Genomic DNA, 27343 nt, shown 5'->3' with positions numbered 1-27343 from the left:
CTGGACACTTCACCCAAGAATGAGATATTTTGAAAATGATAGAAAGTCTGTAGAACTTGACTTCGTGCGTGTGCGTGTGCGTGTGCGTGTGTGTGTTTGTGAGAGAGAGAGAGAGAGAGAGAGAGAGAAATAGGGGTAGCTCCTTGATGGGTGTTTATTGCACTGAGATGAGGTGTTAGATTGATTTTTTTTTTTTAGTGATTTAATAACGATTAACAGACTCATAAGATGACAGAAGTTATTGTATCACAGTTCCCGCCACCAGAGTTCTATGTCCCATCCTCTCCATTAGTAGCTTCCTCATTCTTTATCCCTCTGGGAGTATGAGGCAAATATTTTTTTAAATAAAGATTTTATTTATTTATTTATTGAAATGATTGGAGGAAAGAGAGAAAGAACCAACTATCACTCTGGTACATGTGCTGCCAGGGATCGAACTCAGAACCTCATGCTTCAAAGTCCAGTGCGCCACCCCCTGGACACGGACCAAAGATTTTTGTAGGGTACAGAAGGTGGAAGGTCTGGCTTTTGTAATTGCTTCTCTGCTGATCATGGATGTTGGCAGTTTGATCCATACTCCCAGCCTGTTTCTATCTTTCCTTGGTGGGCTGGGAGGTGGGCTGTGGGGAGGTGGGGTTCCCCACTGCTGCACTGCTCCACCACTCATGAAGCCTCCTCCATGCAGGCAATCCTGTGTGGTGACCTGAGGCTTGAACATGTAATGTGTATGCGCTACAGCCCACTAGTTTAAATACTTTTTAAAATTTCTTTTTATTTATTTTTAAATTTTATTTATTCCCTTTTGTTGCCCTTGTTGTTTTATTGTTGTAGTTATTATTGTTGTCATCGTGGTTGGATAGGACAGAGAGAAATGGAGAGAGAAGGGAAAGACAGAGAGGGGGAGAGAAAGATAGACACCTGCAGACCTGCTTCACCGCCTGTGAAGCGACTCTCCTGCAGGTGGGAAGCCGGGGGCTTGAACCGGGAACGCTGGTCCTTGTGCTTTGCGCCACCTGCACTATACCCGCTGCACTACGGCCCGACTCCCTTAAATACTTTTTAAGAGGCTGGGATAGCTCCCCACCTGCGGTTTGAGTTCCCAGCCACCATGTGGGAGCATCATTTAAAGGGGAAACTTAACAAGAGGTGGAGCAGTGCTGTGATGCCCCTCCTAGTTCTCTCACCCTCTACCAAAAAGGGGGGAAAAAAAGGCACAGTCTCTTGGGCGCAGTGAGGTTGTACAGGCACAGAAGTCCAGTGGGGTGGGGGTGGGAGGTGGACTGGGAAACCTTGGCAGTTCGAGTCAGGGCAGTGTTGAGTGTTACCATGTGCAAGGACCAGGTTCACACCCTCAGTCATCACTTGTGCTATAGATGTCTCTCTTCTCTCCTTCTCTGTCTCCTCCTTCTCTCTCTACTTCTTTCTGTATCTCTTTTTAATATTATTTATTCATTAATTAATTTCAGAGAGAGAGACAGAGAAATTGAGGGGGAGAAGAGGTAGGGGGGGTTGCAGCGCTGCTTTACCACTTAGAAAGCTTTCTTTCCCCTGGCAGGTGGAGACCAGGGGCTTGAACCCTAGTCCTTGCACATTGTAATGTGTGCCACCATCCAGCCCTAATTTCTCTCTTGTCTTTATCCAATAAATAAGTAAAAGATGGGAGTCAGGCAGTAGCGCAGCAGGTTAAGCGCACGTGATGCAAAGTGCAAGGATTGGCGAAAGGATCCCAGTTGGAGCCCCCGGCTCCCCACCTGCAGGGGAGTCACTTCACAAGCAGTGAAGCAGGTCTGCAGGTGTCTTTCTCTCCCCCTCTCTGTCTCCCCTCCTCTCTCGATTTCTCTCCATCCTAACAATGACAACATGAATAACAACAACAATAATAACTACAACAGCGATGAAAAACAAAGGCAACAAAAGTGAAAATAAATTTAAAAAAACCTTTAAAAAATAAGTAAAATATTTAAATGTGTGTGTGTGTGTGTGTGAGAGAGAGAGAGAGAGAGATAGATAGATAGAGAGAGAGAGAGAGAGAGAGAGCGCCTTGGCAGCAAATCAAACAGCATGCTCTCTAAATGCTGACCTTGTTTCCTGATGGAACGTTGGACATCTGTGTGCACACCCCACCCCCCCATCACTTTCGTATTTTGGATTCATTTCAAATTCCCATCTTTCATATTGGAATAAGAGAAGACTTTAAGTGGAAATAAAACCCGAGTGTTCTGTCTAATAAACGGACTCAGCATGGGCGTTGGGAAGCCAGCGTCTCCACCTGCAGAGTATGGCAAGGCTGCGGTCTCACTTCCTAGGGCACCTCCCTCATCTGAAGGGCTGCTTTGCTGGACGTGGGGAGCAGCCAGGTGAAATCAATTTAGCACCGTCTACAGCTGCTGGGAGGATGGACTTGAACTTGTGGTCCTGCCAGGGCTCTGATCTAAAGCCGTGGTTGGGTCCATGGTGCCCTGTTGGTCTGGGAGCAGTGCCAAATACAAACCTTAGAAGCTTTGAGATATTTTCGTGACGTGCTGGGGGCAGTGCTGCAGAATCTTCTGGAAAACGTTTTCTCATTGTGCTCAGAAACCATATGTAGAGTTGTGGGGAGTCTCTGTGAGTAGTTAGTGCCAAGTCCAAGTTTTGGGGCCATGGCATCATCATTGATGAGGCCTGTCACTTCTTCCCTCTGTAATTCCTGAGCGGCATGTGCCCACTGTCCCTTCTAGGAAATGGAAATAGCAACACCACTGACACCACTGTCTAAGTCAGTTTTTAGATGATGAGAAATGGATTTGATCGAGTAAGGACTATCAAACTCATCAGAGTTCTAATGGCCATTGTGCTGTTTTCTGTTTTTTTATCCTTTTTCCTTCCAGGGTTATCGCTGGGGCTCGGTGCCTGCACCACAAATCCACTGCTCCTGGAGGCCATTTTCCCCATTTTGTTGCCCTTGTTGTTTTTGTTATTGTTACCATTGCTGTTGTTGGCTAGGACAGAGAGAAATGGAGAGGGGAGGGGAGAGAAAGCTAGACACCTGCAGACCTGCTTCACCACCCATGAAGTGACCCCCCTGCAGGTGGGGAGCCAGGAGCTCGAAATGAGACCCTTACTCCGGTCCTGGCGCTTGACCTACTGCACTACCGCCGGCCGCCATTGTGCTGTTTATATCTGGCTTCAAGTCTTTAACCTCTTGACCCAGGAGGTAATAGTGTAGTAAAGGACAGGGCACATATGAGGTCCTGGGTTTGATCCCTGTTGCTAGATATGCTAGGGTGATATTCTCACTTTCCTTATAAATCTTTTTACAAATTATAAAAAATTTAAACCATTCTGTCTCTTCTCTCTCTCTTTCTCTCACCCTCTCCCTCCCCCTCTCCCTCTTTTTCTCTCTCCTCCTCCTCCTTCTCCCCCATCTTTCTCTCAACCAGAACTCTGCTCTAACTTATGATGGTATGGGGAATTGAACCTGGGACCACCTCTGTGCCTCAGGCATGAAAGTCTTTTTCAAAACCATTACGCTGTCTACTCAGCCTGAGAAGATTTTCCTTCTTTAACCAGAACACTGCTCAGCTCTGGTTTATGGTGATGAGCTGATATGGGGCATTGAACCCAGAATTTTGGAACCTGAGGCCTGAGAGTCTCTTTGTATCACCCTTATGCTGTCTCTGCTCCCCCAAAAAACTTTTTTTAAGGAAAAAACAAAACCAAAGTCTGTCTTCTATAAATAATTTGTAAGCAGTTTGGCTGGGCCCATACCTGATAGACTGGTGTATCTTTTTTTGAAAAATATTTTATTTATTTATTTATTTTTGTTGCCCTTATTGTTTTATTGTTGTAATTATTGTTGTTGTTGTTGATGATGTCATTGTTGTTGGAAAGGACAGAGAGAAATGGAGAGAGGAGGGGAAGACAGAGAGGGGGAGAGAAAGATAGACACCTGCAGACCTGCTTCACCGCTTGTGAAGTGACCCCCCTGCAGGTGGGGAGCTGGGGCTTGAACCGGGATCCTTAGGCCACATTTCCTTGCACTTTGTGCCACATGCGCTTAACCCACTGCACTACCGGCCAACTCCCAGACTGGTGTATCTTAAATAGACCTAGAGTGTCTAGATATAATGCTCAGATGAATGAATTAATGAACAGACAAATGAAGTACATGTATACCCAAAGTCTCAGAGCCACTGACGCTCATGGCCTCCTGGTGTCTTCTTCCCCACAGGTCTTACAGAAGAACGGCCAGCTATCCACTGTCAACAGCCTCGCGGAGGAGGGGGAGCTCAGCATCCAGGAGGACGCCCCAAGTGGCGAGGAGGATGCGGCCATTGTCACAGAGGGTGAGCCACCTTCCCGGGCTTCCTGGCAGAACCAGGGCCTGGCAGTCAAACAGTGGTCATGGTCGCACGGAAACCCAGGAGAAGAGCAGGCAAAGGCCAGGGAGTAACCTGCACTGTTGTCTTGTCTACCTGGGAGCTGCCGTCACTGCTAAGGCAGCTGGCTGGGTGGGGAAGGAAGTGGGAACCTGACCATGTGGGAATTGATGTCCGTATGTAAGTACAGGAAGTGACGTCATGCTTCCTCTTGATGTCCGTGTGTAAGTACAGGAAGTGACGTCATGTTTCCTCTTGTAAGATTTATTGTATCAACCGGCACACCTGGTCAAGCGCACATATCACCCTGCACAAAGAGCCGGGTTTGAACCCTGCCTCTCCCTACCCTCAGATGGGGACACTTCACGAGTGGTGAAGCAGGTCTGCAGATGTCTATTTCTCTCCCTCTCTATCTTCCCCTCCCCTCTCAATTTTCTCTGTCCTATCAAATAAAATAGAAAAGAGGAGGGGGAACTGGCCACCAGGAGCAGTGGGTTCACAGCGCCAGTGCCAAGCCCCAAGTGAAAGGCTGGTGGAAATTAAAAATAACAATGATAATAATAATAAAAGACTTGTATTTATACATATGCACTCATGAGAGAGAGAGAGAGAAGAAGGGGGGGCTGGATGGTGGCACACCCAATTAAGCACACATAGTACTAAGCACAAGGATCAGTGCAAGGATCCAGGTTTGAGCCCCCTCTCCTACCTGCAGGAAGGGTGCTTCACAAATGGAAAAGCTGGTGTCTCCTCTCTACCTCCCACTTGCCTCTCAGTTCCTCACTGTCCTATCAAGACAAAACAGAAAATGAAAAAAAAAAGGGGGGAAATGGCCACCGGCACTAAGTCCCAGCCAACCGTCAAGGGGGAAAGAGAGAGAGAGACAGACAGACACAGAGAGAGAGAGAGACAGAGAGAGACAAAGAGGGCAGAGCACCAATCTGGTGCACACAGCATCAGGGACCGAACCAGGAGCCTCAGGCATACAAGGCTGATGCTATAGAAGTTGAGCTATATCTCTGGCTATGTGTTTCCATATGTTTGATGATCATGATATTATTTTGACCCTACTACTTGCCTAGTGTCCAACGTGAAGTCTTGCTGAAACAATGGAGTCAATATTGGACCTAGAAAAACATATATATCTTACCATCAGCAGGGTCCTGGGTTCTAGCCCTAGCACCACATGGTAGCACCATGACCCCAAGAAGCTCTATGGATAGTGGAGGGGATGCTATGGTCTCTCTCTCCCTCTCTCTAAAGTAAGAGAGAATAAGAGTCTGGTGGAATTGCACAAAAGGTGTTGATGCTGGGGGGAATCAAGAATAAAAGAGGGGGCCAGGCAGTAGTGCACTTGGTTAAGTGCACGCATTACAATTGCACAAGGATCCAGGTTCAAGCCCCTAGTCTCCGTCTGCAGGAGGAAAGCTTCATGAGTGGTGAAGCAGGGCTGCTAGTGTCTCTGTCTCTTTCCCTATCTCCCCCTCCCTTCTCAATTTCTCTCTGTCGCCATCCAATAATAAATAAATAAATAAAAATAATAAGAGATAGAAGAGGGAAGAGAGGAAGGAAGGAAGGATCTATACCAATCATTTTAGAACGCAGCTTGCGATACTTGCAGATTTTCTGGCCAGGTACCTGTCAAAATGGACACCTCTTTTGTCCAAACTATGATATGCTGGAAAAGTCGTGGCAAAGTGTGGCCACCCCCTTGTTAAACTGGCTTGATTTCCACCCATGTGAGATGACCAGAGCACTTCAGGTCAGAATTAAGTGCCTTGGCTAGTAATTCCCTTCTCTGAGTTTTTCATCTCCGCCCACATCATTCCATTTCAGCGTACACAAAGGAATAGTTCAGTAGCCTCCAACAGAGGTTCAGGCAGCAATGATACGGCATACAGGAAACTGAAACGTACACGTAAAGTATTAAAAGGAAGAGAGGCGGATGAAAGGGAGAGCCTCGTGAAAGGAGCCTCAAGTTCTCCTTGGCTAGACGAGATTTTTCCACCATGTGGAACCTGTTTCTCATCTTGTCCAAGCCCCCCCTCCCCACCCCCGTCCCCCTGCTTCAAACAGGGAGCTGCTTTTTGAAGTTGGCAGGAGCCCTGGTCTTTATTTGACACCACAATAGACCATTAGAAATATGCACATTCTCCTGGTAGAGGACGCTAGCGGTTAAGTCTCAAATACTCCCCCGTAAGAAATTGCCAGGGCTCCCAACTCCTATTTTTCGTGATGTTTGTTTCAGGTCAAGCCACAACAGCTCCTCTAGAAACATCTATGTCCTAGCATAGAAGCAGTGAGCTAGGTGCTTCTGGAAGATGAAGAAGGCTAAGAAATTGGTTCCTCGAGCAGGGAGGTGACTCAGTGGCCAAGCATAGGACTTGCACGTGTGAGTTCCCAAGTTAATCACTGTAAGCGTAACCTTGTCAGATACAGTCAGGACTACAAAAGCTGAATAAGGGCAAGAGACCAGCACACTTTTTTTTCTATTTTTTAAAAAATTATTATTGATTCAATAATGATCAGCAAGACCATAGGGTAAGAGGGTACAATCCATACAGTTCCTACCACGAGAGCTCCACATGCCGTCCCCTTCACTGGAAGCCTTCCTGTTCTCTATCCCTCTGGGGGCATAGAGCCAGGATCATTATGGGGAGCAGAAGGTGGAAGGTCTGGCTTCTGTAATTGCTTCTCCACTGGACATGGGTGTTGGCAGGTCAATCCATACCCCTACCCTGTTCCTTTTATTTTATTTTTTTTTAATATTTATTGGATAGAGACAGTTAGAAATCAAGAGGGAAGGGGGTAATAGAGAGGGAGAGAGACAGAGAGACACCTGCAGCACTACTTCACCACTCGCAAAGCTTTCCCCCTGCAGGTGGGGTCCGGGGGCTCGAACCTGGGTCCTTGTGCACTGTAATATGTGCGCTCAACCAGGTGCGCCACCACCCGGCCCCTCCCTACCCTGTTTCTATCTTTCCCTAGTGGGGCAGGGCTCTGGAGAAGTGGGGTTTCAGAGCACACTTGTGAGGTCATCTTCCCAGGGAAGTCAGGTTGGTGTCATGGTAGCATCTGCAATTTCGTGGCTGAAGAAACATTAAGATATAAGTCAGAACAAATTGGTTAATAATCAGGAACTAAAGGCAAGATATAGCAGATGAGATTTGGGGGTCTCCGTTTTGGAAAAAGCAAGTAGGTCTATTTCAGGTATATTCCAAGGAGTCCATGACTATTAATTTTTGCCTGAGCCCAACAGCTAACGTGCAGGTGGGCCAAACGTACTGTCTGGGGAGATAGTGTCAGAGTTGGAAATATGACTAGAAAGCTGCATCAGAGCAGAGAGTAGCTCCCAAATACAGGAAAAGTATATAAATATCTTTAGCTGTAGACCCCATTGATTTGATCTGGGACCCATATGAGACCAGCACACTTTAATGATGGCCTTTTTGGTCACTACCAGGCCACCCCACCATCCAGGACCCTAGGAGTGCTTGCTAGGATTCCCATATAGATATGATGGGCCTACGCCTCTAACAGATCCCTCTCTCTACCATCACCGGTCGCTTCCATGAGGAATGTCATCATAAGCCCTCTTGTGGGCCTCTACAAGATTTTGCCCTCAATATAGAACAACAACGGTAGAAACTGCCAGGGAGCTTGGCTGTAGTGCAGTGGTTTAAGCGCAGGTGGCGCAAAGCTTAAGGACCAGCATAAGGATCCCAGTTCCAGCCCCTGGCTCCCCACCTGCAGGGGAGTCGCTTCACAGGCCGTGAAGCAGGTCTGCAGGAGTCTGTCTTTCTCTCCCCCTCTCTGTCTTCCCCTCCTCTCTCCATTTCTCTCTGTCCTATCCAACAATGACAACAACAATAACTACAACAATAAAGCAACAAGGGCAACAAGAAAATGAACAAATAAATAAATAAAAATATAAAAAAGAAAGAAAGAAACTTCCCCACTCACCAAATGGAGGCTGGAGCAACATACTCTGCCACTTGAGGAAGACTGGTCCTGAAATGAGTGCAGCCTACAACGTTCCCAGCTGTGAGCATGGGCTGTGAGCTCAGACTGACAGGGACTTCAGATGCCAGAATGCTCTTGTTCTGGCGCTCACTCTCTCTCTCTCTCTCTCTCTCTCTCTCCCCTTAACTAAATAATAAATAACTTTATGAAAGTTTGCCCTTGAAGGCTTGAACTCAGTGCAATGTGAAGCTTCCTGGAAGTGAGTTGTTTGATGCTGAATCTTAGTTTTCTCTCACTACAGTTGTGCAGTAGATGTCTATAACTCTCCAGAAACCATAGGAGGACTTTCTTCCAGGATGGAAATAGTTCTCATATATGGTGCCAAAGCTTAAACCCAGGGCTTTGTGCAAGGTTAGGCATATGCTCTGCCAAGTGAGCTCTCTCTCCTGCCTCCTAAGTGTATATATATATATATATATATATATATATATATATATATATATATATATATATATATATATACCTTTTTTATTGCCACCAGGGCTGTCACTGGGGCTCAGTGCTGGCACTATGAATTCACAGCTCCTGGTGGCCATTTTTTCCTTTTCTCCTTTCTTCTTTATGTTTTATTTGTATTTGACAAGACAGAAACTGAGAGAGAAAGGGGAGATAGAGAGGGAGACAGAAAGATAGACACTTGCAGACCTGCTTCAGCACTCGTGAAGCTTTCTCCCTGCAGGTGGGGAGCAGAGGTTCAAACCCAGATGCTTGGGCACGGCAATATGTGAGCTTAGATGAGTGTGCCACCGCTTGGCCCTGTTTTAGGCCATTTTGAAAAGATTTATCTTGTTGGGAGCAAGTGGTGGCTCACCCAGTACAGCACACATGTTACTATGAGTGAGGGCTCAGGTTCAAGCCTCTAGTCCCCATCTAGAGGAGGTACCTCTCCTCTCTGTGTCTCTTCCTCTCTGTCTCCCTCTATCAGAAAATGAAGGAAGGGAGGGAGGGAGGGAGGGAGGGAGGGAGAGAGGAAGGAAGGAAGGAAGGAAGGAAGGAAAGAAAGAAAGAAGGAAGGAAGGAAGGAAGGGAGGGAGGGAGGGAGGGAGGGAGGGAGGAAGGGAGGAAAAAAAAGAAAGAAGGAAGGGAAGATTTATTTCTTGAGAAAGATATTACAGAATGAAATAGAGCAGTAGTGTGACATGTGGTGCAACGTGTGGTGAGATTGAATTCAGGACCTTGTGCCTGCAAGTCTATAACACTTTACCACCTCATGGAGGGACCTACATTGCTGCACCCTAGGCTCAAGTTTGAGCCCCGGCACCACATGAAAGGCGCTATGACAGCAGAGGAATCTCTGTGACTGTGGTGTCTCTCCCCCTCTCTGCCCAGAGCAATGGAACCACACATACTCAAGGCTTCAGCTCCACAAAACAAGAACAGTCTTTTGAATGAAAAGTCAGAGAGAAGCTGGGAAGGAACAGATACCAAGATTCCAGGAGGAGTCTCTATAGTGCAGAGAGTACTTAGCAGACATGAGAGCATCACTCAAGTATGCAGCAGGAGGGATGGTTCCCTGGCTGCTGGTTGAGGCTCTGGGTGGGACTGATAAGAGCAGAGGTTCTGGCTGGTGCCCACGTTTGCATATGATCCCTGATAGCAAACTTGTCTTTTCTCTACTGAGACTTCTGTCTGATATGTGCTTATTCACCAGACCACTTCCCCCAGCCCCCGTCCTTCGGCTCAGATACCGTTTCTTTCCCAGTTCGGCCAAGTGAGTAAATGCAAGATCTTCTTCTTCTTGATCCCCTAAAGCCTTGTCATCTAAGAAAGGCCCCAGGCAGGGAACACCCAGCCCCTTTAAAAAATATTTATTTTAATTGGACAGAGACAGAAAAATAAAGAGGGAGGGAGAAATAGGAGAGAAAGAGAGATACCTGCAGCACTGCTTCCTTGTTCATGAAGTTTTCACCTTGTTAAATGGGGACTGTGGGCTTGAAGCTGAGTCCTTGCGATGGTAATAGGTGTGCTACCACTCTGCCTCCCAGAACTTTTAATTTCTTAAATTATTTATTTCATTTAATTTTGTGTAATTGCTTATGAGAGAGAGAAGCAGAGCATCACTGATACAGATCTCATGTTTGTAAACTTTCAGATGATAAATATTTTTTAGTCCTGGTATTCACTGGGCAGATCACTGTGTTCCAAACAAATGGGTAAGTTGTCTACACCAAGCAATGTCTGGTCTTCTTTATTGTAAGAACAGCATTTCTGTGTGTGAGGTACAGTGCCAGCAGAACTCATAGCCACCTATTGAATACAGGGAACCTAGTGATTACTTCAGGGTGTGTGTGTGTGTGTGTGTGTGTGTGTGTGTGTCACCAGGGCAGACTATGACCCACATAGTCAACGACTGCCACCTCTCCAGATTCAAAGGAGGTCTCGAAACTTTACATCAGGCTCAACCTGACGCTGTTGACTGGCTACGGAAGAAGGGCAAACGCTAGAAGAAGAAGAAGCCCATATGTGGTTGCACTGCTCCAGGCCACGTCTTCATTCAGGATAGAGAGACTGAGAAAAAGACGGGGCTTCCTCCCTTGCCATAGTGTCTCCCTTCATGTGGTGCTGGGTGCAAACCTGGGCCATGTACACGACGAGGCAGGCACCCTATCTAGTGAGCTGTCCACTCCAGAACCGAAAACATTTGAATTTACCACAGACAGGACTCAACTCTGTTTACTTCTCAAGATTCTCCTTTCTGCAGAAGAGAAGCAGCAAATATCTTTTAAAAAATTTTTTTAAAAAGATTATTTTTTCCCTTTTGTTTCCCTTATTGTTTTACTGTTGTTGTTATTGATGTCGTTGTTGTTAGATAGGGCAGACAGAAATGGAGAGAGGAGGAGAGAAAGATAGACACCTGCAGACCTGCCTCACCGCTTGTGAAGTGACTCCCCTGCAGGTGGGGAGCTGGGGGTTCGAACTGGGATCCTTACTCTGGTCCTTGCGCTTTGTGCCACCTGCACTTAACTCACTGCGCTACCACCTGACTCCGTCTTGTGTGTTTTGAAAGAGACCCCAGAGCACTGTCTACTCTGACACAGGCATGTACCATGCAGAGATGACACCTGGGACCTCATGGATGCAAATCCTGTGCTCTACCATGCTGAGCTGTCTCTCTGGCAAGCATTTATACTGTCCAGCAGTTCAAGCTTACATATTACCATGTGCAAGGAGCCAGGTTCAAGCACCCAGTCCCAAACTCTTTATTTTTTTGGATTCAGTTTCTAACATCACACACACACACACACACACACACACACACACACACACACGAACCATCCAGGTTTAAGATATGAGTCATTTTATTGCTCCAGGTTGTTTGCTTGTTTGTCAGACAGCAAGAGGAAGACAGACAAGCAGAGAAAGAGAGAGGGAGAGACAGCAGGGCACTGAAGTTTCCCCCAGTGCCAGAGTCCCCATATGTTGTGCCAGGGGGCTTGGACCTGGGCTGGGCACATGGTAAAGGCAGGCACCTTACCAGATTAGCTATCTCCCCCAGTGAGTGTCATGATTTTACAAGGTGTGTGTGCGTGTGCGTATGTGTGTGTGTAAAAGGATTTTTTGAAGATACAAAGAAATAGACTTTCAAAGAACTTCTCAGAGAGACAAAAAAAAAAAATTGCAGACTTAAAAAGAAAAAAGCAGGGTAGTAAAAAAAAAATCAGCTCTTAGAAATTAAAAATATAGTAAACTAGAATTTAGTTAGGGACATTTTCCCAGAAAATAGAGCTGAATACAAAGAGGTAAAAATAACAAAGGAAAATGTTTTAATTAGTACTACTCTATAAAGTAAAATACTCATGCAACTGTTATTCTAAAAAAAAGAAGAGAAAAAGGAAAGGTGACTGGAAAAGGTACTTTCTTGGGAGTAAAGTGCTTGCATTTCTAGCCTGAAATAGTTGGAACAAATCAGACATGAACAAAATAGCTCACTTAGATAGTGTATCTGTTTGTTATGTGTGTGACCCAGCCTCCAGCCTAACCCTCACAGCACTGGAGGAAGTTTGAATTCTTTTTTTTTATATATGTAAAGTTGTTTTTTATATTGTATTTATTTATTTTCCCTTTTGTTGCCCTTGTTTTTTATGTTGTTGTAGTTATTATTGTTGTTGTTATTGATGCCGTCGTTGTTAGCTAGGAATGGAGAGAGACGGGGAAGACAGAGAGGGAGAGAGAAGGATAGATACCTGCAGACCTGCTTCAACGCCTGCGAAGCGACTCCCCTGCAGGTGGGGAGTACAGGTCCTTGCACTTCGGGCCACATGGGCTTAACCCTCTGCACTACCACCCGACTCCCTGGAAGCTCGAATTCTATGCTGTCTTTCCCTCTGTTTCTGTCTTTCTGTCTGAACAAGTAAACTTGAATAAACGAAGCCCTGGAGATAAGAATAAACAAACAGACAAATAAACCAACCTGGCATCTTGAATAACCGGATGGATGTATGGGTCCTTTTATTATAAGGTCTTCAGGAAGCAAGGAACCAAAAATAAATAAATAAATAGGTAAATGGGACTCAGCGATAATATTAGAGAACAAGGACCAGAAAGCACCTGATTACCATCGTCATGGATTCATCTTGATGACACTGATAAATGCTACTTTGTCTGAACACCACATGATTTTAGCACATCAGGGAGAACAGAAAAGGGACACAGTTAAATTGCATGGGCTCAGGGCGGGGGGCAGGGAGTGAGGTAAGCTCAAACTCTGGCTCTGCTAGGAAGAGATATTTCTAGAAACCTTTGAGTTTCTGCTTTACTTACAGTTAAGAATTATTTGGGGGAGTCCCGTGGTAGCGCAGTGGGTTAAGTGCAGGTGGTGCAAAGTGCAAGGACCCGCGTAATGATCCCAGTTTGAGCCCCCGGCTCCCCACCTGCAGGGGAGTCACTTCACAGGCGGTGAAGCAGGTCTGCAGGGGTCTATCTTTCTCTCTCCCTCTCTGCCCTCTCCTCCTCTCTCCATTTCTCTCTGTCCTATCCAACAATGACAACATCAAGAACAATAACAATAATAACTACAACAATAAAACAACAAGGGCAACAAAAGGGAATAAATAAATAATTTTTTTAAAAAAAAATTATTTGGGGGTGGGGGAAGTAGTATAATGGTTAGTGTGAAAAGTCTTTCATGCCTAACCTCTGCAGTTCCAGGTTCTATACCCTGTACCACCACTAGCACGACCACAAGCCAGAGTTGAGCAGTGCTGTGGTAAAAGGAAGGGAAGGAAGGGGAAAAGAAAGAAAGAATTTTGGTCCATAGTCCCAGAAGGGTAAATATTAGGCTCTGATTCCATCAGGACCCAGAGAGAGGAAAAACAAAAAAAGAAAAAAAAAATGAAGGACACTCAGAAGCAGTAGGTGTTACTTAGAAAGGAAGGGAAGGCAGGACCACAGGGAAAAAAGGGGGGCAAATATTTATTTATTTATTTATAGAAATAATAGTCAACCCATACTGTGACCTTGGGAGAACTACACAGAACTCTGGTGGTGGAAAAGATGTGAAATTATACGCCTGTTATAACTTTGTAAATAAATATTAAGTCATTAATAAAAAATTTTTAAATCATCTTACAAAAATATTCACATCTTTGGCTGGGAGATAGATAATTCATAATCATGTTTGAAGCCCTGGGTTTGAGCTCTGGTACCACATGGAAGCACCATGGACAGAACTCCAAGATGGTGCTGTGCCTTGGTATTTCTCTTCTCTGTCTTCTCTCTCTCTTTCTCTCTCAAAGTGTTTCAATGGCACCAGGTTCAGCCCCAGCACCACATTCAGCAAATTTGCTCTGATCTCTCTCAGCCTCTCCCTCTCATTGAATAACTGAATGGATCTTAAGAAAAGTTAGAAAAAAAAAGAAAGAAAGAAAGAAAGAAAGAAAGAAAGAAAAAAAGAAAGAAAGAAAGAAAGAAAAAGCCACATCAACCTGTCCCCATGTCATCTTCATTCTTCTATTTAGCTTCAGTCCACCTGCACCTTCAGGCTCCAGCCCACCAAAGCTGTTCTCCTGTTTGAAAGCGTTGGAGACATAAACTATCCTTCAAGGGCTTCACACACACACACACACACACACACACACACACACACACACACACACACACACACACACACACACACACTCCATCGTTATCCTTGGCAAGTTTCCACAGAGCACATTCATTGCTGAAATGTATATAAGCCCAGGCATTTTTTTCTTTTAATGCAAGACAGCTTATTTTCTCTGGGGATGTTTTGCCTAGAGAAGAGATGAAAGGCGTGACATGATAAATGTTTTCAAATAGTTCGAGGGCTTCCATGTGGAAAGGGGAGGCAAGTTTGTTCGACAGCGTTCCAGAAGGCAGCCCTCGGAACAGAGCAGAGTGGCTGGGGGGGTGGGGTAGGGAGTGGGGTGGAAGATATACTTTTCCTCTCTGGTGGAAGAACTTTATTCCTTTTATGGAGAAACTCCCCAAATCAGGCAGAGGGGAAAAGAAGAGCCCCAGTCTAAAGGGAGGGCCCCTACTGTAGACCCCTCAAAGCTCTCTTTGATAAAGGTTTCTTGGTCCTGGGCCTGACTTTCACTCACAGATTTCAGACCTCACTCACACACTGAGTGGTGTTTTCCCCAAATTTCTCTGTTGAAGCAACTCCATATGTGACTGCCTAATGTAGAACCAGGAAGTAAAGCCTGGGTGGGTCTCACGTGGGCAACAATCCTTAGCCCAATTGATTACCTTCTTCTTTTTTTTTTTTTAAAGACAGAGAGTTGAGAGGCAGGTAGAGAGCAAAGAGTAACCACTGCTCTGCTTCACCATCCATGATGCTCCCATGTGGTGCTGGGGCTCAAACTCCGGGTGTCAGATCCAGAGCTGGGTGTGTGCTCTACAGAGTGAGCTGTCTCTTGGGAGATGGCTCAGCTGGTGGAGGGCACACCTTGCCATGTATAAGGTCCTGGGTTTAAGCACCTTGGATCGTACTTGGAGAGGTGAGAGGCTCCCCACAGACTGAGGAGCTGTGTTAGGGAGTCTGTCCTCTCTGTCTCTTGCCTCTTTCTCATTAAAAATGAAGAATAAGAAAAGATGGGATAAAACAGGCAGTGGTGCGCCTGGTTGAGCACACACATTACAGTACACAAGGATCCAGGTTCAAGCCCCTGGCCCCCAGCTGCAAAGACTTCACAAGTGGTGAAGCAGGGCTGCAAGTGTCTCTCTGTCTCTTTCCACCTCTATCTAACCCCCCCTCTCGATTTCTCTCTGTCTCTATCCAGAAATAAAAAAGTAAATAAATAAATAAACAAAAGTATATAAGCAGTTGGTCAGGGGCTAGCAAGACAGTTCATCTGGCTAGTGAGTCTGATTTGCTTTGTACACATGTAGTCCAGATTTGAGCCTGGCTCCCATAGCATTGGGGAGAGATTCGGTGTTGTGATCTCTCTCTCTCTCTCTCTCTCTCTCTCTCTCCTTTCAATGCCACAGGCACATAGGGCTTTCTGCATAACCACTATGCTATTCCCACCCCCCCAATCTGTCTCTCTCTTTCTATCTGAAAAAGTAGGCTTGGGATAGTGAAGCTCCAGAGATGATGAGAGGAAGAAATAAGTTGGCCAAGGCAGTAGTATCACATGTGTGTGAGACCCTTGCACAGTATTAAAAGGAAAAAGAAAAGAAAAGGGCCAGAAGGTGGTGGAGCAGGCTGAGTGCATATGTTGCCATGCGTAAGGACCTGTGTTCGGAGTCCTGCTCCCCACCTGCAGGAGGGGTGCTTCACCACTGGTGAAGCTCTGAAGAAGGAGGAATTCACTTCCTCACCTCATCTTGGATGGAGCTTGAAGGTATCATGTGAAGTGAGATAAGCCAGAAAGAGAAGGATGAATCTGGGATGATCCCACTCCTGGACAGAAGTTGAGGAATGGGGGGTCAGGCGGTGGCGCAGTGGCTTAAGCGCATGTGGTGCAAAGCGCAAGGACCGGCGTAAGGATCCTGGTTCAAGCCCCTGGCTCCCCACCTGCAGGGGAGTCGCTTCACAGGCGGTGAAGCAGGTCTGCAGGTGTCTGTCTTTCTCTCCCCCTCTCTGTCTTCCCCTCCTCTCTCCATTTCTCTCTGTCCTATCCAACAATGAAGACAGACAGCAATAATTATTACAACAATAAAGCAACAAGGGCAACAAAAGGGAATAAATAAATAAATTTTAAAAAACTTTAAAAAAAAAAGAAGTTGAGGAATAAGAACAGAAGGGAAACACAAAGCAGAAAGACTTGGACTGGGTTTGGTGAATTGCACCAAAGCAAAGGACTCTGGGAGGGGCTTTCTGGTCCTCGTACATGGGATGGAGGAGGACCTAGGTTGACACATGTATCAACAACTGTACTGACTGAAAACCATTAATATATATATACATATATATATATAGCAGGGGCCAGCAAAACAGCTGAGTGGATAGTGTGTTGCTTTGTTCTGTTTCACAAGGCGAGCTATCTCTCAGCCCTTTTAGGCTATTTTTCAAATAATTATTTTGACTGAGGCAGATCTGTATGTAAAGCAGCACTGCTCAGCATTCTTTCCTTTTTTTCATATCTTTAAAATTTTTTATTAGTGATTTAATAATGATTAACAAGACTGTAAGATAACAGGGGTCCAATTCCATATAGTTCCCACCATCAGAATTCCATATCCCATCTTCTCCAGTGGAAACTTCCCTGTTATTTATCCCTCTGGGAATATGGACGAAAATTCTTTATGGGATGCAGAAAGTGGAAGGTCTGGCTTCTGCAATTGCTTCTCCACTGGACATGGGTGTTGGCAGGTTGACCTATACCCCTGGTCTGACACAGATTTTTAACAGCTTCATCATTAAGAGTGCTTTACTTGTTCCATGTGCAGGGCAGCTAGAACAGCTCTGCTTCATGCAGTCAGCATTCTTTTCATTACCATCCCAGGGAATCTTGGTTTTTTTTTTTTTTTTTTTTTTTTTTTTGCCTTCAGGGTTATCACTGGGGCTCAGTGCCTGGACTATGAATCCACTGCTCCTGGAGGCCATTGTTTACATTTTTATTGGATAGACAGAGAGAAATGGAGAGAGGAGGGGAAGACAGAGAAGGAGAAAGATAGGCACCTGCAGACCTGCTTCACCACTTGAGAAGCAACTCCCTTTGCAGGTGAGGAGCCAGGGGCTCTAACCAGGGTCCTTGGGCTTAGTGCTATGTGCACTTAATGCAGTGCGCCATCATCCAGACCCCCTTCTCTATCTCCCTTCTCCCTCTCTGTCTCTATTCAATAAATACATATAATAAAAAAAAACTTAAAAAATAATCTGAACATAATGCCATCCTGGAAAGAATATGTTATTTCTTTTTTAATATTTATTTATTCCCTTTTGTTGCCCTTGTTGTTTTATTGTTGTAGTTATTATTGCTGTTGTTATTGATGTCTTTATTGTTGGATAGGACAGAGAGAAATGGAGAGAGGAGGAGAAGACAGAGAAGGAGAGAGAAAGATAGACACCTGAAGATCTGCTTCACCACTTGTGAAACAACTCCCCTGTATGTGGGGAGCCAGGGGCTCCAACCAGGATCCTTGAGCCTGTCCTTGCACTTTACGCCACATGTGCTTAACCTGCTACGCTACCACCCAACTCCCCCCAGAATATGATATTTCTTTCTGCTCTTGTATCAGATAAAAGTTGATAGTAAAACAAGTTTTTTCTTCTTTCATATATATTTTTAAAGATAATACTTGACGCTTTCAGCTGGCTAATTTACATTGCCTGGTGATCTGGCATTACAGATAATGATTTAGTCTCACCTGTGTTTATTCCTGATAGAAGATCAGAGTAATTGGGGGGAGGTAGAGAGGAAGAGAAACAGAGAAAAATCAAGAGGGGAAGGGGAGATAGAGAGGCAGAAAGACACCTGCAGCCCTGCTTCACCACTCATGAAGCTTCTCTCTGCAGGTGGGGCCCAAAGGTTTGAACATGGGTCCTTGCGCACTATAATGTGTGTGCTTAAACAGGTGTGCCACCACCTGGCCCCTAAGATTTGTTTATTTGTGAGAGGAGAGAGAGAACACTGGATCATCCCTATGGCACATGCCATCCCTGGGAATAAACCTGTGATCTCATGCTCGAGAGTCCAACACTTCATTCCACCCAGGGGTACCAATAATGTGCAGTGCTCTCGATAGTTAATTTTCTCATAATTAATCTAGACCATCTGTTCGGGGTACTGCACAGAAACAGACCTAGTACATCAAAGAATACAAAACTATGGAGACGGACAGTTGGTGGGGGGGGGACGGTACTTATTTTATGTCAGTTTTATTGTTGTGTTGAGGTTCTTTTTTAGTTAGAGACAAGAGGCAGAGAAAGTGAAAGAGACCACGGCACTTCAGCGTAGTGGGGGCTGAACTTGAACCCGGATCATACACATGGCAAAGCAGTGCGTGCTATCTAAGTGAGTGTTTCCACTGGCCTGGGATTGCGTTTTTGTTTTTTGTTTTGCTTTCTTTTCCTCTTGCCTTTTTTGAAAAAAGTAATTGCCTCGCTAAGTGGTTTAAATCCTTGCTTAGCATGCGGATTGTATTACAACAGCCCCTCAGAGAAGCTAATCTTCAGCCTAAAGGATTTTGAAGGGAAATAACCGTGTCTGTATAAACACATCCAGCTCCACTAGACCATGACCTTTAGTTAACAGGCACTTGTCTCTGTAGCATGAAGCAGAGAGCTGAAAATCTCCCAGCCCCAGCAGAGCCCACCCATCCTGTGGTGACATCACTGTCGCATAGATTCAGTCTTTACTCACCTCCTCTTTCAGTTGTCCAGTCTCAGAAAGGTTGAACTTTAGAATCTCTTCAAGTCTTTTATTTTATTATTTTTTTCTTCCTTCCCCTCCCCCCCCCCCAAATGTGACACCTGGGGAGGAACTCAATACCTCACACCTGCATGGCCCTCCCTTCCATTAAAGGGCCTCTGGAACCAACTTTTTGCATCAAAGCAGCCATGGACCTCCCCCTGGTGCTGTCCGTGGTACTCCAGTGTAGTGTCAGGGGTGGAGCCAGAGCCTCCTGACAACAAGGTTAGTGGTTCTTCCTGTTGAGCCGTCTCTCAACCCTTTATTTCAGTTTACCTATAAGATATATAAAGAGAGATAGAAGGGAGTCGGGCGGTAGCGCAGCAGGTTAAGCGCACGTGGTGCAAAGCGCAAGGATAGGTGTAAGGATCCGGGTTTGAGCCCCCGGCTCCCCACCTGCAGGGGCATCGCTTCACAAGTGGTGAAACAGGTCTGCAGGTGTCTATCTTTCTCTCCCCCTCTCTGTCTTCCCGCCTCTCTCTATTTGTCTCTGTCCTATCCAACAACAACGATGACATCAATAATAATAATGACTGCAACAATAAAAAAGAACAAGGGCAACAAAAGGCAATAAATAAATAAATATTTTTTTTTAAAAAAAGAGAGAGTAGGGGTAGACAGCATAATGACTATGCAAAGAGACTCTCATGCCTGCAGTGCTAAAGTCCCAGGTTCATTCCCCCACTTCACCATAAACCAGAGCTGAGCAGTGCTCTGGTTAAATAAATAAATAAATAAATATTTTTAAATGCTTTGAAAAAGAAAGAGAGAGATCAAACCAGAGCATCACTCTGGCACATGCAACACTGGGGAACTGAACTCAGCACCTCAGGTTGCAAGTCAGCCTTCTATCCACTGCACTGCCTCCCAGGTTGTTATTGATTTTATTCTTTTATGTTTAAGTTTTGTATTTGATAGAACAGAGAGAAATTTAGAGGGAGAGTGACATCTGCAGCCCCTGAAGCTTTCTCCCTGTAGGTGGGGACTAGGGGCTTGAACCCAGATCCTTGTGCGTAGTGATATATGCACTTAACCAGGTACACCACCAGCCAGCCTCCTACATACATATTTAAATTAGATTTATCTTATTTATTTATTTATTGGATAGAGACAGCCAGAAATTGAGAGGGAAGGGGGAGATAGAGACAGAGAGACACCTGCAGCCCTGCTTCACCACTCACCAAGCTTCCCCCTGCAGGCGGGGGCTGGGGACTTGAACCCGGATCCTTGGGCATTGCAATATGTGCACTCAACCAGGTGCACCACCACCGCTGCCGCCCCTATTTATTTATTTATTTATTTATTTTACTGCAGAAAAAAAATTGTCCCTGCATTTTCCTAAATGGCTGACAATGTGAGTCTCCCCTTTCCTTGTACTCTGGGCTCGTTTCTGTATCTGCATTAGAGAAATCTAAAGGTCTATTCAGAGCCTTTGCTCTCCTGTCAACCGCATTCTTCACCATTCACATGCCAGCCAAACCCCTTCTTACTCTGGCCTGGATGATAATATTTCTGTCAGACTTCAACCATCATCTCTATCCTGCCCTTCTCCCTCCCAAGGTCTCCCTCAGTAGGCTTTTGACTTCTGTCTAATCTTGAACATCTCAACCTTTCACCCTCTGCCCAGGCAGCTCCTTCTGTACCTCAGGAAGGCAGGGTGGTCCCCTCCCACCGCTGCACCCCATGGCCCCAAAGGCAGTCAAGCATCACCCTGGATTTGGATGACCATCATGGTGTGTCTACTTCCTCTGGACACCCTGCCATTCCACTGTCTTCCTGGGTGCTTTTCATTCGCATAGACCTGAAGCTCAGCACTTAGCCAAAGATTTTGGAAAATCGTCACCCACCTCTTTATTTTTAAGTATGTTTAGTAAATAAATAACTTTATTTATTGGTTAGAGACAGAAATTGAGAAGGGAGGGGGGAGACAGAGAGGTAGAGAAAGAGACATTTGCAGTACTGCTTTGCCACTTCTGAAGGTTTCTGCCTGCAGCGGGGTATGGGGAGCTTGAACCCAGGTCTTAGTAGATGGTAATGTGTGTGCTCTACCAGGTGTGCCACAGCCTGGTCCTTTTAATTAATTAGTATTCTTACCAGAGAATTGCTCAGCCCAGGTTGATGGTGGTGAAGGGGATTGAACCTGGGACCTTGAGTGACTCATTAAAAAGTCTTTTGCAGAACCACTATGCTAGCTCCTCAGCCCTGTTTTATTTTTTATTTTTATTTTTTTGCCTCCAGGCTTATCGCTGGGCTCGTTGCCTGCAATACGAATTCACTGCTCCTGGAGGTTATTTTTTCCCTTTTGTTGCCCTTGTTATTTATCGTTGTTGTTGCTGTCGTTGTTGTTGGATAGGACAGAGAGAAATCGAGAGAGGATGGAAGACAGAAAGGGGAGAGAAAGACAGACACGTGCAGACCTGCTCCACCGCTTGTGAAGCGACCCCTCTGCAGATGGGGAGCCTGGGGCTCCAACCGGGATCCTTACTCCAGTCCTTGCGCTTTGCGCCATGTGCACTTAACCCGATGCGCTACCGCCCGGCCCCCTGTTTTGTTTTATTTTATTTATCTTTATTGGCTAGAGTGCCAGAAATCAAAAGGGTAGTAGGAGTTAAAGAGGGAGAGAGACAGAGAGACACCTATGCACTGCTTCACCACTATCAAAACTTCCCCCTGCAGGTGGGGACCGGGGACTGGAACGCAGGTCCTTGCGCATTGTAACATATGTGCTCAACCAGGTGCACCACCCAGCCCTGTTCAGCTCTGGCTTATGCAGGGGGTTGAACCTGGGAGCTCAGAGCCTCAGGCATGGAAGTCGTTTGCATAACCTTTATGGCATCGCTGCCAACACCCATTTCTGCTATGGGCGACCTTCAGAAGCCTTAATCTTGCCAAGGGGGTGGAGCAACTCTCTAAAGCTCTGACCATTTTAATAGGAACTAACAGGCCCAGGAAGGGAAGTGAGAACAATGAAAAGTCAGTCCTCATTGTCCACCGCCCTTGGGCTGATCTTCAGGTCCGCTTTTATCCTTCCTGCCTTTCTGGGATATTTCTTTGAAAACCCAGGACCACAGGAGTTGAGGGGCCAGTCCGGCCAGGCCCCTGCCCCTGGCGCCACACTTCAAGAGTCCCCAGGCTACACTGTGCAGTGCAGATCAAAGGCTGCTCTCGGCCCCAGAAACCACAGCTCCCCTCCCAAAGAATCTCAACTGGGGGCCAGCTGCTGTCCGAACTGGTGTCCTAGAAAGAGAAAACTGACTACTTGGGAAAAAGGAATCGCCATTCATTCATTTCCCCTTTGTCGTTGTTGTTTTGAGCCTTAGAGTTGTGGTTTGTTGTTGGTTTTTTCATTCAATTTTATTTAGTTTTCTTTTATTTAATACGAAAGAGAGAAATTGAGAGAGGTGGGGAACACCTGGCAGCACTGCTTCAGCACTCATGAAACCTCCCCCACTGCAGGTGGAGACTAGAGGTTCGAACCCAGATCTTTGCACATGCTAATGTATGCGCTCAATCAGGTGCACCACAGCTCAGCCCCTTGAGACTTTATTTTTTTAATTCCCTTTTGTTGCCTTTGTTGTTTTATTGCTGTAGTTATTATTGTTGTTATTATTGATGTCGTTGTTGTTGGTTAGGACAGAGAGAAATGGAGAGAGGAAGGGAAGACAGAGAGGGGAGAGAAAGGTAGACACCTGCAGATCTGCTTCACTGCCTGTGAAGCGACTGCCCTGCAGGTGGGGAGCTGGGGGCTCGAACCGGGATCCTTACACCGGTCCTTGCGCTTTGCGCCGCCCACGCTTAACCTGCTGCGCGGCGCTACCGCCCGACTCCTGAGACTTTTTTGTAACTAGTGGGGGCCAGGCAGTGATAGTACTGTATTGGCGCTTGTTTCCCGATATTTAAAAAGTTTGGCACACATTATCTCAACAAAGAACTGAGGAGAGAGAGGGGCCGGGTGATGGCGCACCAGGTTGAGTGCACACATTACAATGTGCCAAGACCCGAGTTCAAGTCCCTGGTCCCCACCTGCAGGGGGAAAGCTACACGAGTGGTGAAGCGGTGCTGCAGGTGTCCCTGTGTCGCTCTCCCTCTGTCTCTCCCTCCCCTCACGATTTCTCTGTCTCTATTCAAAACAAAGATTTAAAAAAGAAGAACTGAGGAGAGAGCACATTTTTCAGGAATTTTAAACTTTATTTGGGAAAACTGAGAACATTCACATGTTAGGCCGAGAGAATTGAGAGAGAGAGAGAGAGAGAGAAAGACAGAGAGAGGGGGGAAGGAGAAGGCCCCAGAGCAGCTCTCTTACTCAAATGTTGATGGGGCGCTCACCTAGGGCCGAGAGCCAGAGAGAGAGAGAGAGAGAGAGAGAGAAACTGAAAAGCAGCTTACTCACATGGTAACCTATAACAGAGAGAGTAAGACAGAGGGAGAGAAGCCTCTGAGAGCCACTGTTGACCTGGGCAGACAAGGAGTGGCCACGCCCACAGGTCCAGCTTGTAACACCCAAGTCCCGCCTCCACCTTTCCAAGCCACACCTGTCACCACTCCCATTTCCTGGATGGTGCCTCCAGGTACCTCCTGTTCCTCAACATTACCACGCCGAAGATGGGGGTTCAAGCCCCAAACCCCCCACCTGCTGGGGGAAAGCTGTCGGAGCAGTGAAGCAATGCTGCAGATGCCCTCCCATCTTTCTGGTTTTCCTTTCTCTCACTCTTTATTTGAAAAAAGGCCGGGCAGGGGTAGATAGCATAATGGTTATGCAAACAGTCTCCCATGCCTGAGGCTCCAAAGTCCTAGGTTCAATCCCCTGCTCCACCATAAGCCAGAGCTAAGCAATGCTCTGAATAATAATAATAATAATAATAATATCAATACCACTGGGAATGGTGCAGGCACTGAGCCCCAGACATAGCCCTGGTGGGGAACATAAAATGTAGCCAATGGCATTTCTTCCTCTCCAGCTCAGGGATGGAGTTCTGCCTAAGATGTGGCTGGTGGTAGTCAGACTAGGTCCCACGCAAGGGACACACACCTTTTTTTTTTTTTAATTTCTTTATTGGGGAATTATTGTTTTACATTCGACAGTAAATACATTAGTTTGTACATGCAAAGACACACACCTTTAACCTGAACCTGTATGATGAGACGTGGCACCAGGAGACAGGCATTCATGGAGAATAGCTGCAGAATTTCAAGCCCACAGGTGGCTGGGATCTTGGGGACCTCGTCGTCTGGGAGGGCTATAGCCCACATTTAATCCAGACAGTAGTGCCACCAGCAGAGGCTGCACAGACGGAGCACACCAGGCTAGAGTGGGTGGGGAAGCAGTGTTAAGCTGTCCTAGCCCTAACTTGACTCTGTGGGGATGAAGATGGTTTGTCGCGCCCCCTGGTGGCCATAGGAGGTCATTACTGCCAACCAACCAGCTGGGGCTCAGTTTTGTTTTCCTGATCTTTCTATTCTCCCTACCCCCATCCCTTTTCTTCTTCTCCCCCCCCTCCCCCCCCACAACCACCACCAGCCCTGACTCCAGCCCTCCTCCTTGCCCTGAAACAACAGTGAACAAGATTTTCATCAGAGTCCGGAGAAAAGAGCAACAGTGAAACCTTTTGTTTGCTTAAGGGAAAGAGTTCTTATACATAGGTCAGGTCGACAAAGCATGAAACCATAAATAGGAAAGAGATGAAAAGAAAGATTTAAGCCCAGGAGACCTAGAAAGACTCCCCCCCCCAATTATAACATACAGAAGACTATGTCAACATGCATCAGAACTTGAGTGTTCTTTTATCGCTTACTCTCTGTCTTCATATGGAACCATTCTTAAGTCCAGCAAGAAAAAGGAATTCTGGGCTGCCTGGAATTGTCTGGGTTTTTCACATAGCTCCTGACTGATTTCTGTGCCATTGGGCTGTGTGTTCGAGAAGCCTTTGTATCTGCTGGTTGGATACAAAGCTTGGGGTTTAGCTCATTTTGATGATAAAAAGCAAAACCAGGGCTGGGGGAGATAGCATAACAGTTACACACACACAAAAAAAAACTTTCATGGGAGTCGGGCGGTAGCACAGCGGGTTAAGCGAACGTGGAGCAAAGCACAAGGACCGGCTTACGGATCCGGGTTCGAGCCCCCTGCTCCCCACCTGCAGGGGAGTCGTTTCACAGGTGGTGAAGCAGGTCTGCAGGTGTCTATCTTTCTCTCCCCCTCTCAGTTTTCCCCTCCTCTTTCCATTTCTCTCTGTCATATCCAACAATGATGACATCAATAACAGCAACAATAACTACAACAAGAAAACAACAAGGGCAACAAAAAGGAATAAATAAATAAATAAATATTTTTTTAAAAAAGACTTTCATGCCTTAGGTCCTGAGGTCCCAGTTTCAGTCCCCAGAACAACGTTTAACATGCTGTGGTCTCTCTGTGACTCTCTCTCTTTTAAACATTTTTATTTATTTATTATTGGATAGAGAAAGAGAAATTGAGAAGGGAGGAGGTAGAGAGGAAAGAGAGAGAGAGAGAGAGAGAGAGACCTGAAGTCCTGCTTCACCAATCGTGAAGCCTTCCCCCTGCAGGTGGGGAACAGGAGTTCTAACATGGGTCCTTACACATTTTACCACATGTGCTCGACCGCGTGCACCACTGCCTGGCCCCCATCTCTCTCTTTTTCTGTGTATGTGTGTGTGTGTGTGTGTACTTTTAAAAGGAAATGAAAAGCAGAAGTAGCCAAGCTTTACATCTTGTGTTTGTGTGTGCATGCATGGGGGGGGGGTAGCTTTTTAAAAAGTTTGTCTTGATCAAGCGTTGAAGGTACAGTGTTTTGTCTTTTTTAAAAAACGTCTATTTGTTTGTTGAGAGAGACCGGAGTACAACTGCACTCACTGTTGTGCCAGAGATTGAACGTGGGACCTTATACAGGCAAGTCTTGGGGAGTCCCCTCCCCAACCAGGGCTCAGGAATGATTTGTGTATGTGTGTGTGCGTGTGTGTGTATGTGTGTGTGTGTGTGTGTTTCTCAAACAGATGGTGAAAATTAAAAAAAAAAAAATCAGAAAGTGCTGTCACTAGTGAAAAAGGTGAAATATACTTTGCATCTCGTCAGTCTTTAAAGGAGTTAGGAGGCAACCCACAGCATTTAAAAAAAAAAAAAAAGCGGGATTCAATATCTGGGTGTCTAGTTCCTCATAAGTGAGCCTAGAAGCTGAGATGCAGCAGTTAATCAGGGCCAGCGATGAAGTAACGGTTTAGATAAAATCCTGCTGACTCCAGGGTTTATGCATCCCAGCAACTTCCACACCCTCCCGGGGTGTCTCTGCGGAGCCGGGCTGACCAGAGCCAGACCCGGGGCTGTGCGGGGAGGGGGCGTGGCCAGTCCCGGGAGGGGGCGGGGCCAGAGCCCTCCAGGCCCCACCCGGCGGGAGGGGGCGGGGCGCCCCTATAACTCGGCGGGCAGAGGCGGCCCCTCCCGTCTGTCCCTCCGGCTGCTCGGGCATCGCGGCCAGGCTGCGCGGGCTGGGCAGGACCCGCGGCCACGAGCGGGCGGGGACCCGCTCTTCTCAGCCTCCCGGGGGCCTCCGAGAGCTTCACGATGTTGGGGGTCATGACAATCACAGGTGAGGCCCAGCTCAGCTTTTCTCTTCTTCCCATCTGGCAGGTGAAGGATTTATGCACATGGGTTCCAACCTCCCTCCAACTAGCCTTAGGACGGGTGTGAGGTGTGGCTGGTTGTCCTGATGGGTATTTATTTCTCTTCACGGTGCCCTTGGGTCGAAAACATTTGATCAAGGCAACTTTTTGGTACTATTGCTTGTAGCATTTTGCATTTAAAAAAAAAAACTTTTTTTTAAACTGTAATTAGACAGTGAACAGAGCCCACTGCTCGTGCTCTGGCTTGTGGTGGCGCTGGGGATGGAATCTGAAACCTCTAGGATTTCAGGTGTCAAAAGTCTGGTAGCAAACCACTGTGTTGTCTCTCTGAGTCACCATCTATGTTTTTTATGGTTTCGTTGGTTTCATCAGAGAGAAAACCAGAATATCACTTAGGCGTACAGTGGTGCTGGGGGTTGAACTTGAGACACCTCACTAGCCCTAGCTAGTATTCAAGGAAACTCAAAAAAAAAAAATCTTTCTAATCTTTCTAAAAAATATTTTGGG

The 27343-nt window shown here is 46.2% G+C and overlaps 1 protein-coding gene across 2 annotated transcripts in view; it reads left to right on the top strand.

Annotated features, from left to right (window-relative positions):
• Positions 1 to 27343, top strand: part of AKAP12 (A-kinase anchoring protein 12) — a 100639-nt gene that overhangs the window by 56778 nt on the left and 16518 nt on the right. The window contains exon 2 of one of the 2 annotated variants that reach the window (XM_007516618.3): positions 4211 to 4325. In XM_007516618.3, the coding sequence (XP_007516680.2) occupies positions 4211 to 4325 (115 nt within the window). Of the gene's footprint in view, positions 1 to 4210; positions 4326 to 26644; positions 26803 to 27343 lie in introns of those variants that run through there. The other variant, XM_060205319.1, reaches the window with a different exon arrangement.

Source organism: Erinaceus europaeus, chromosome 13 (assembly GCF_950295315.1).
Source record: "Erinaceus europaeus chromosome 13, mEriEur2.1, whole genome shotgun sequence".
NCBI classification, from domain to species: Eukaryota; Metazoa; Chordata; class Mammalia; order Eulipotyphla; family Erinaceidae; genus Erinaceus; species Erinaceus europaeus.
This window is presented reverse-complemented; position numbering and strand designations above follow the sequence as displayed.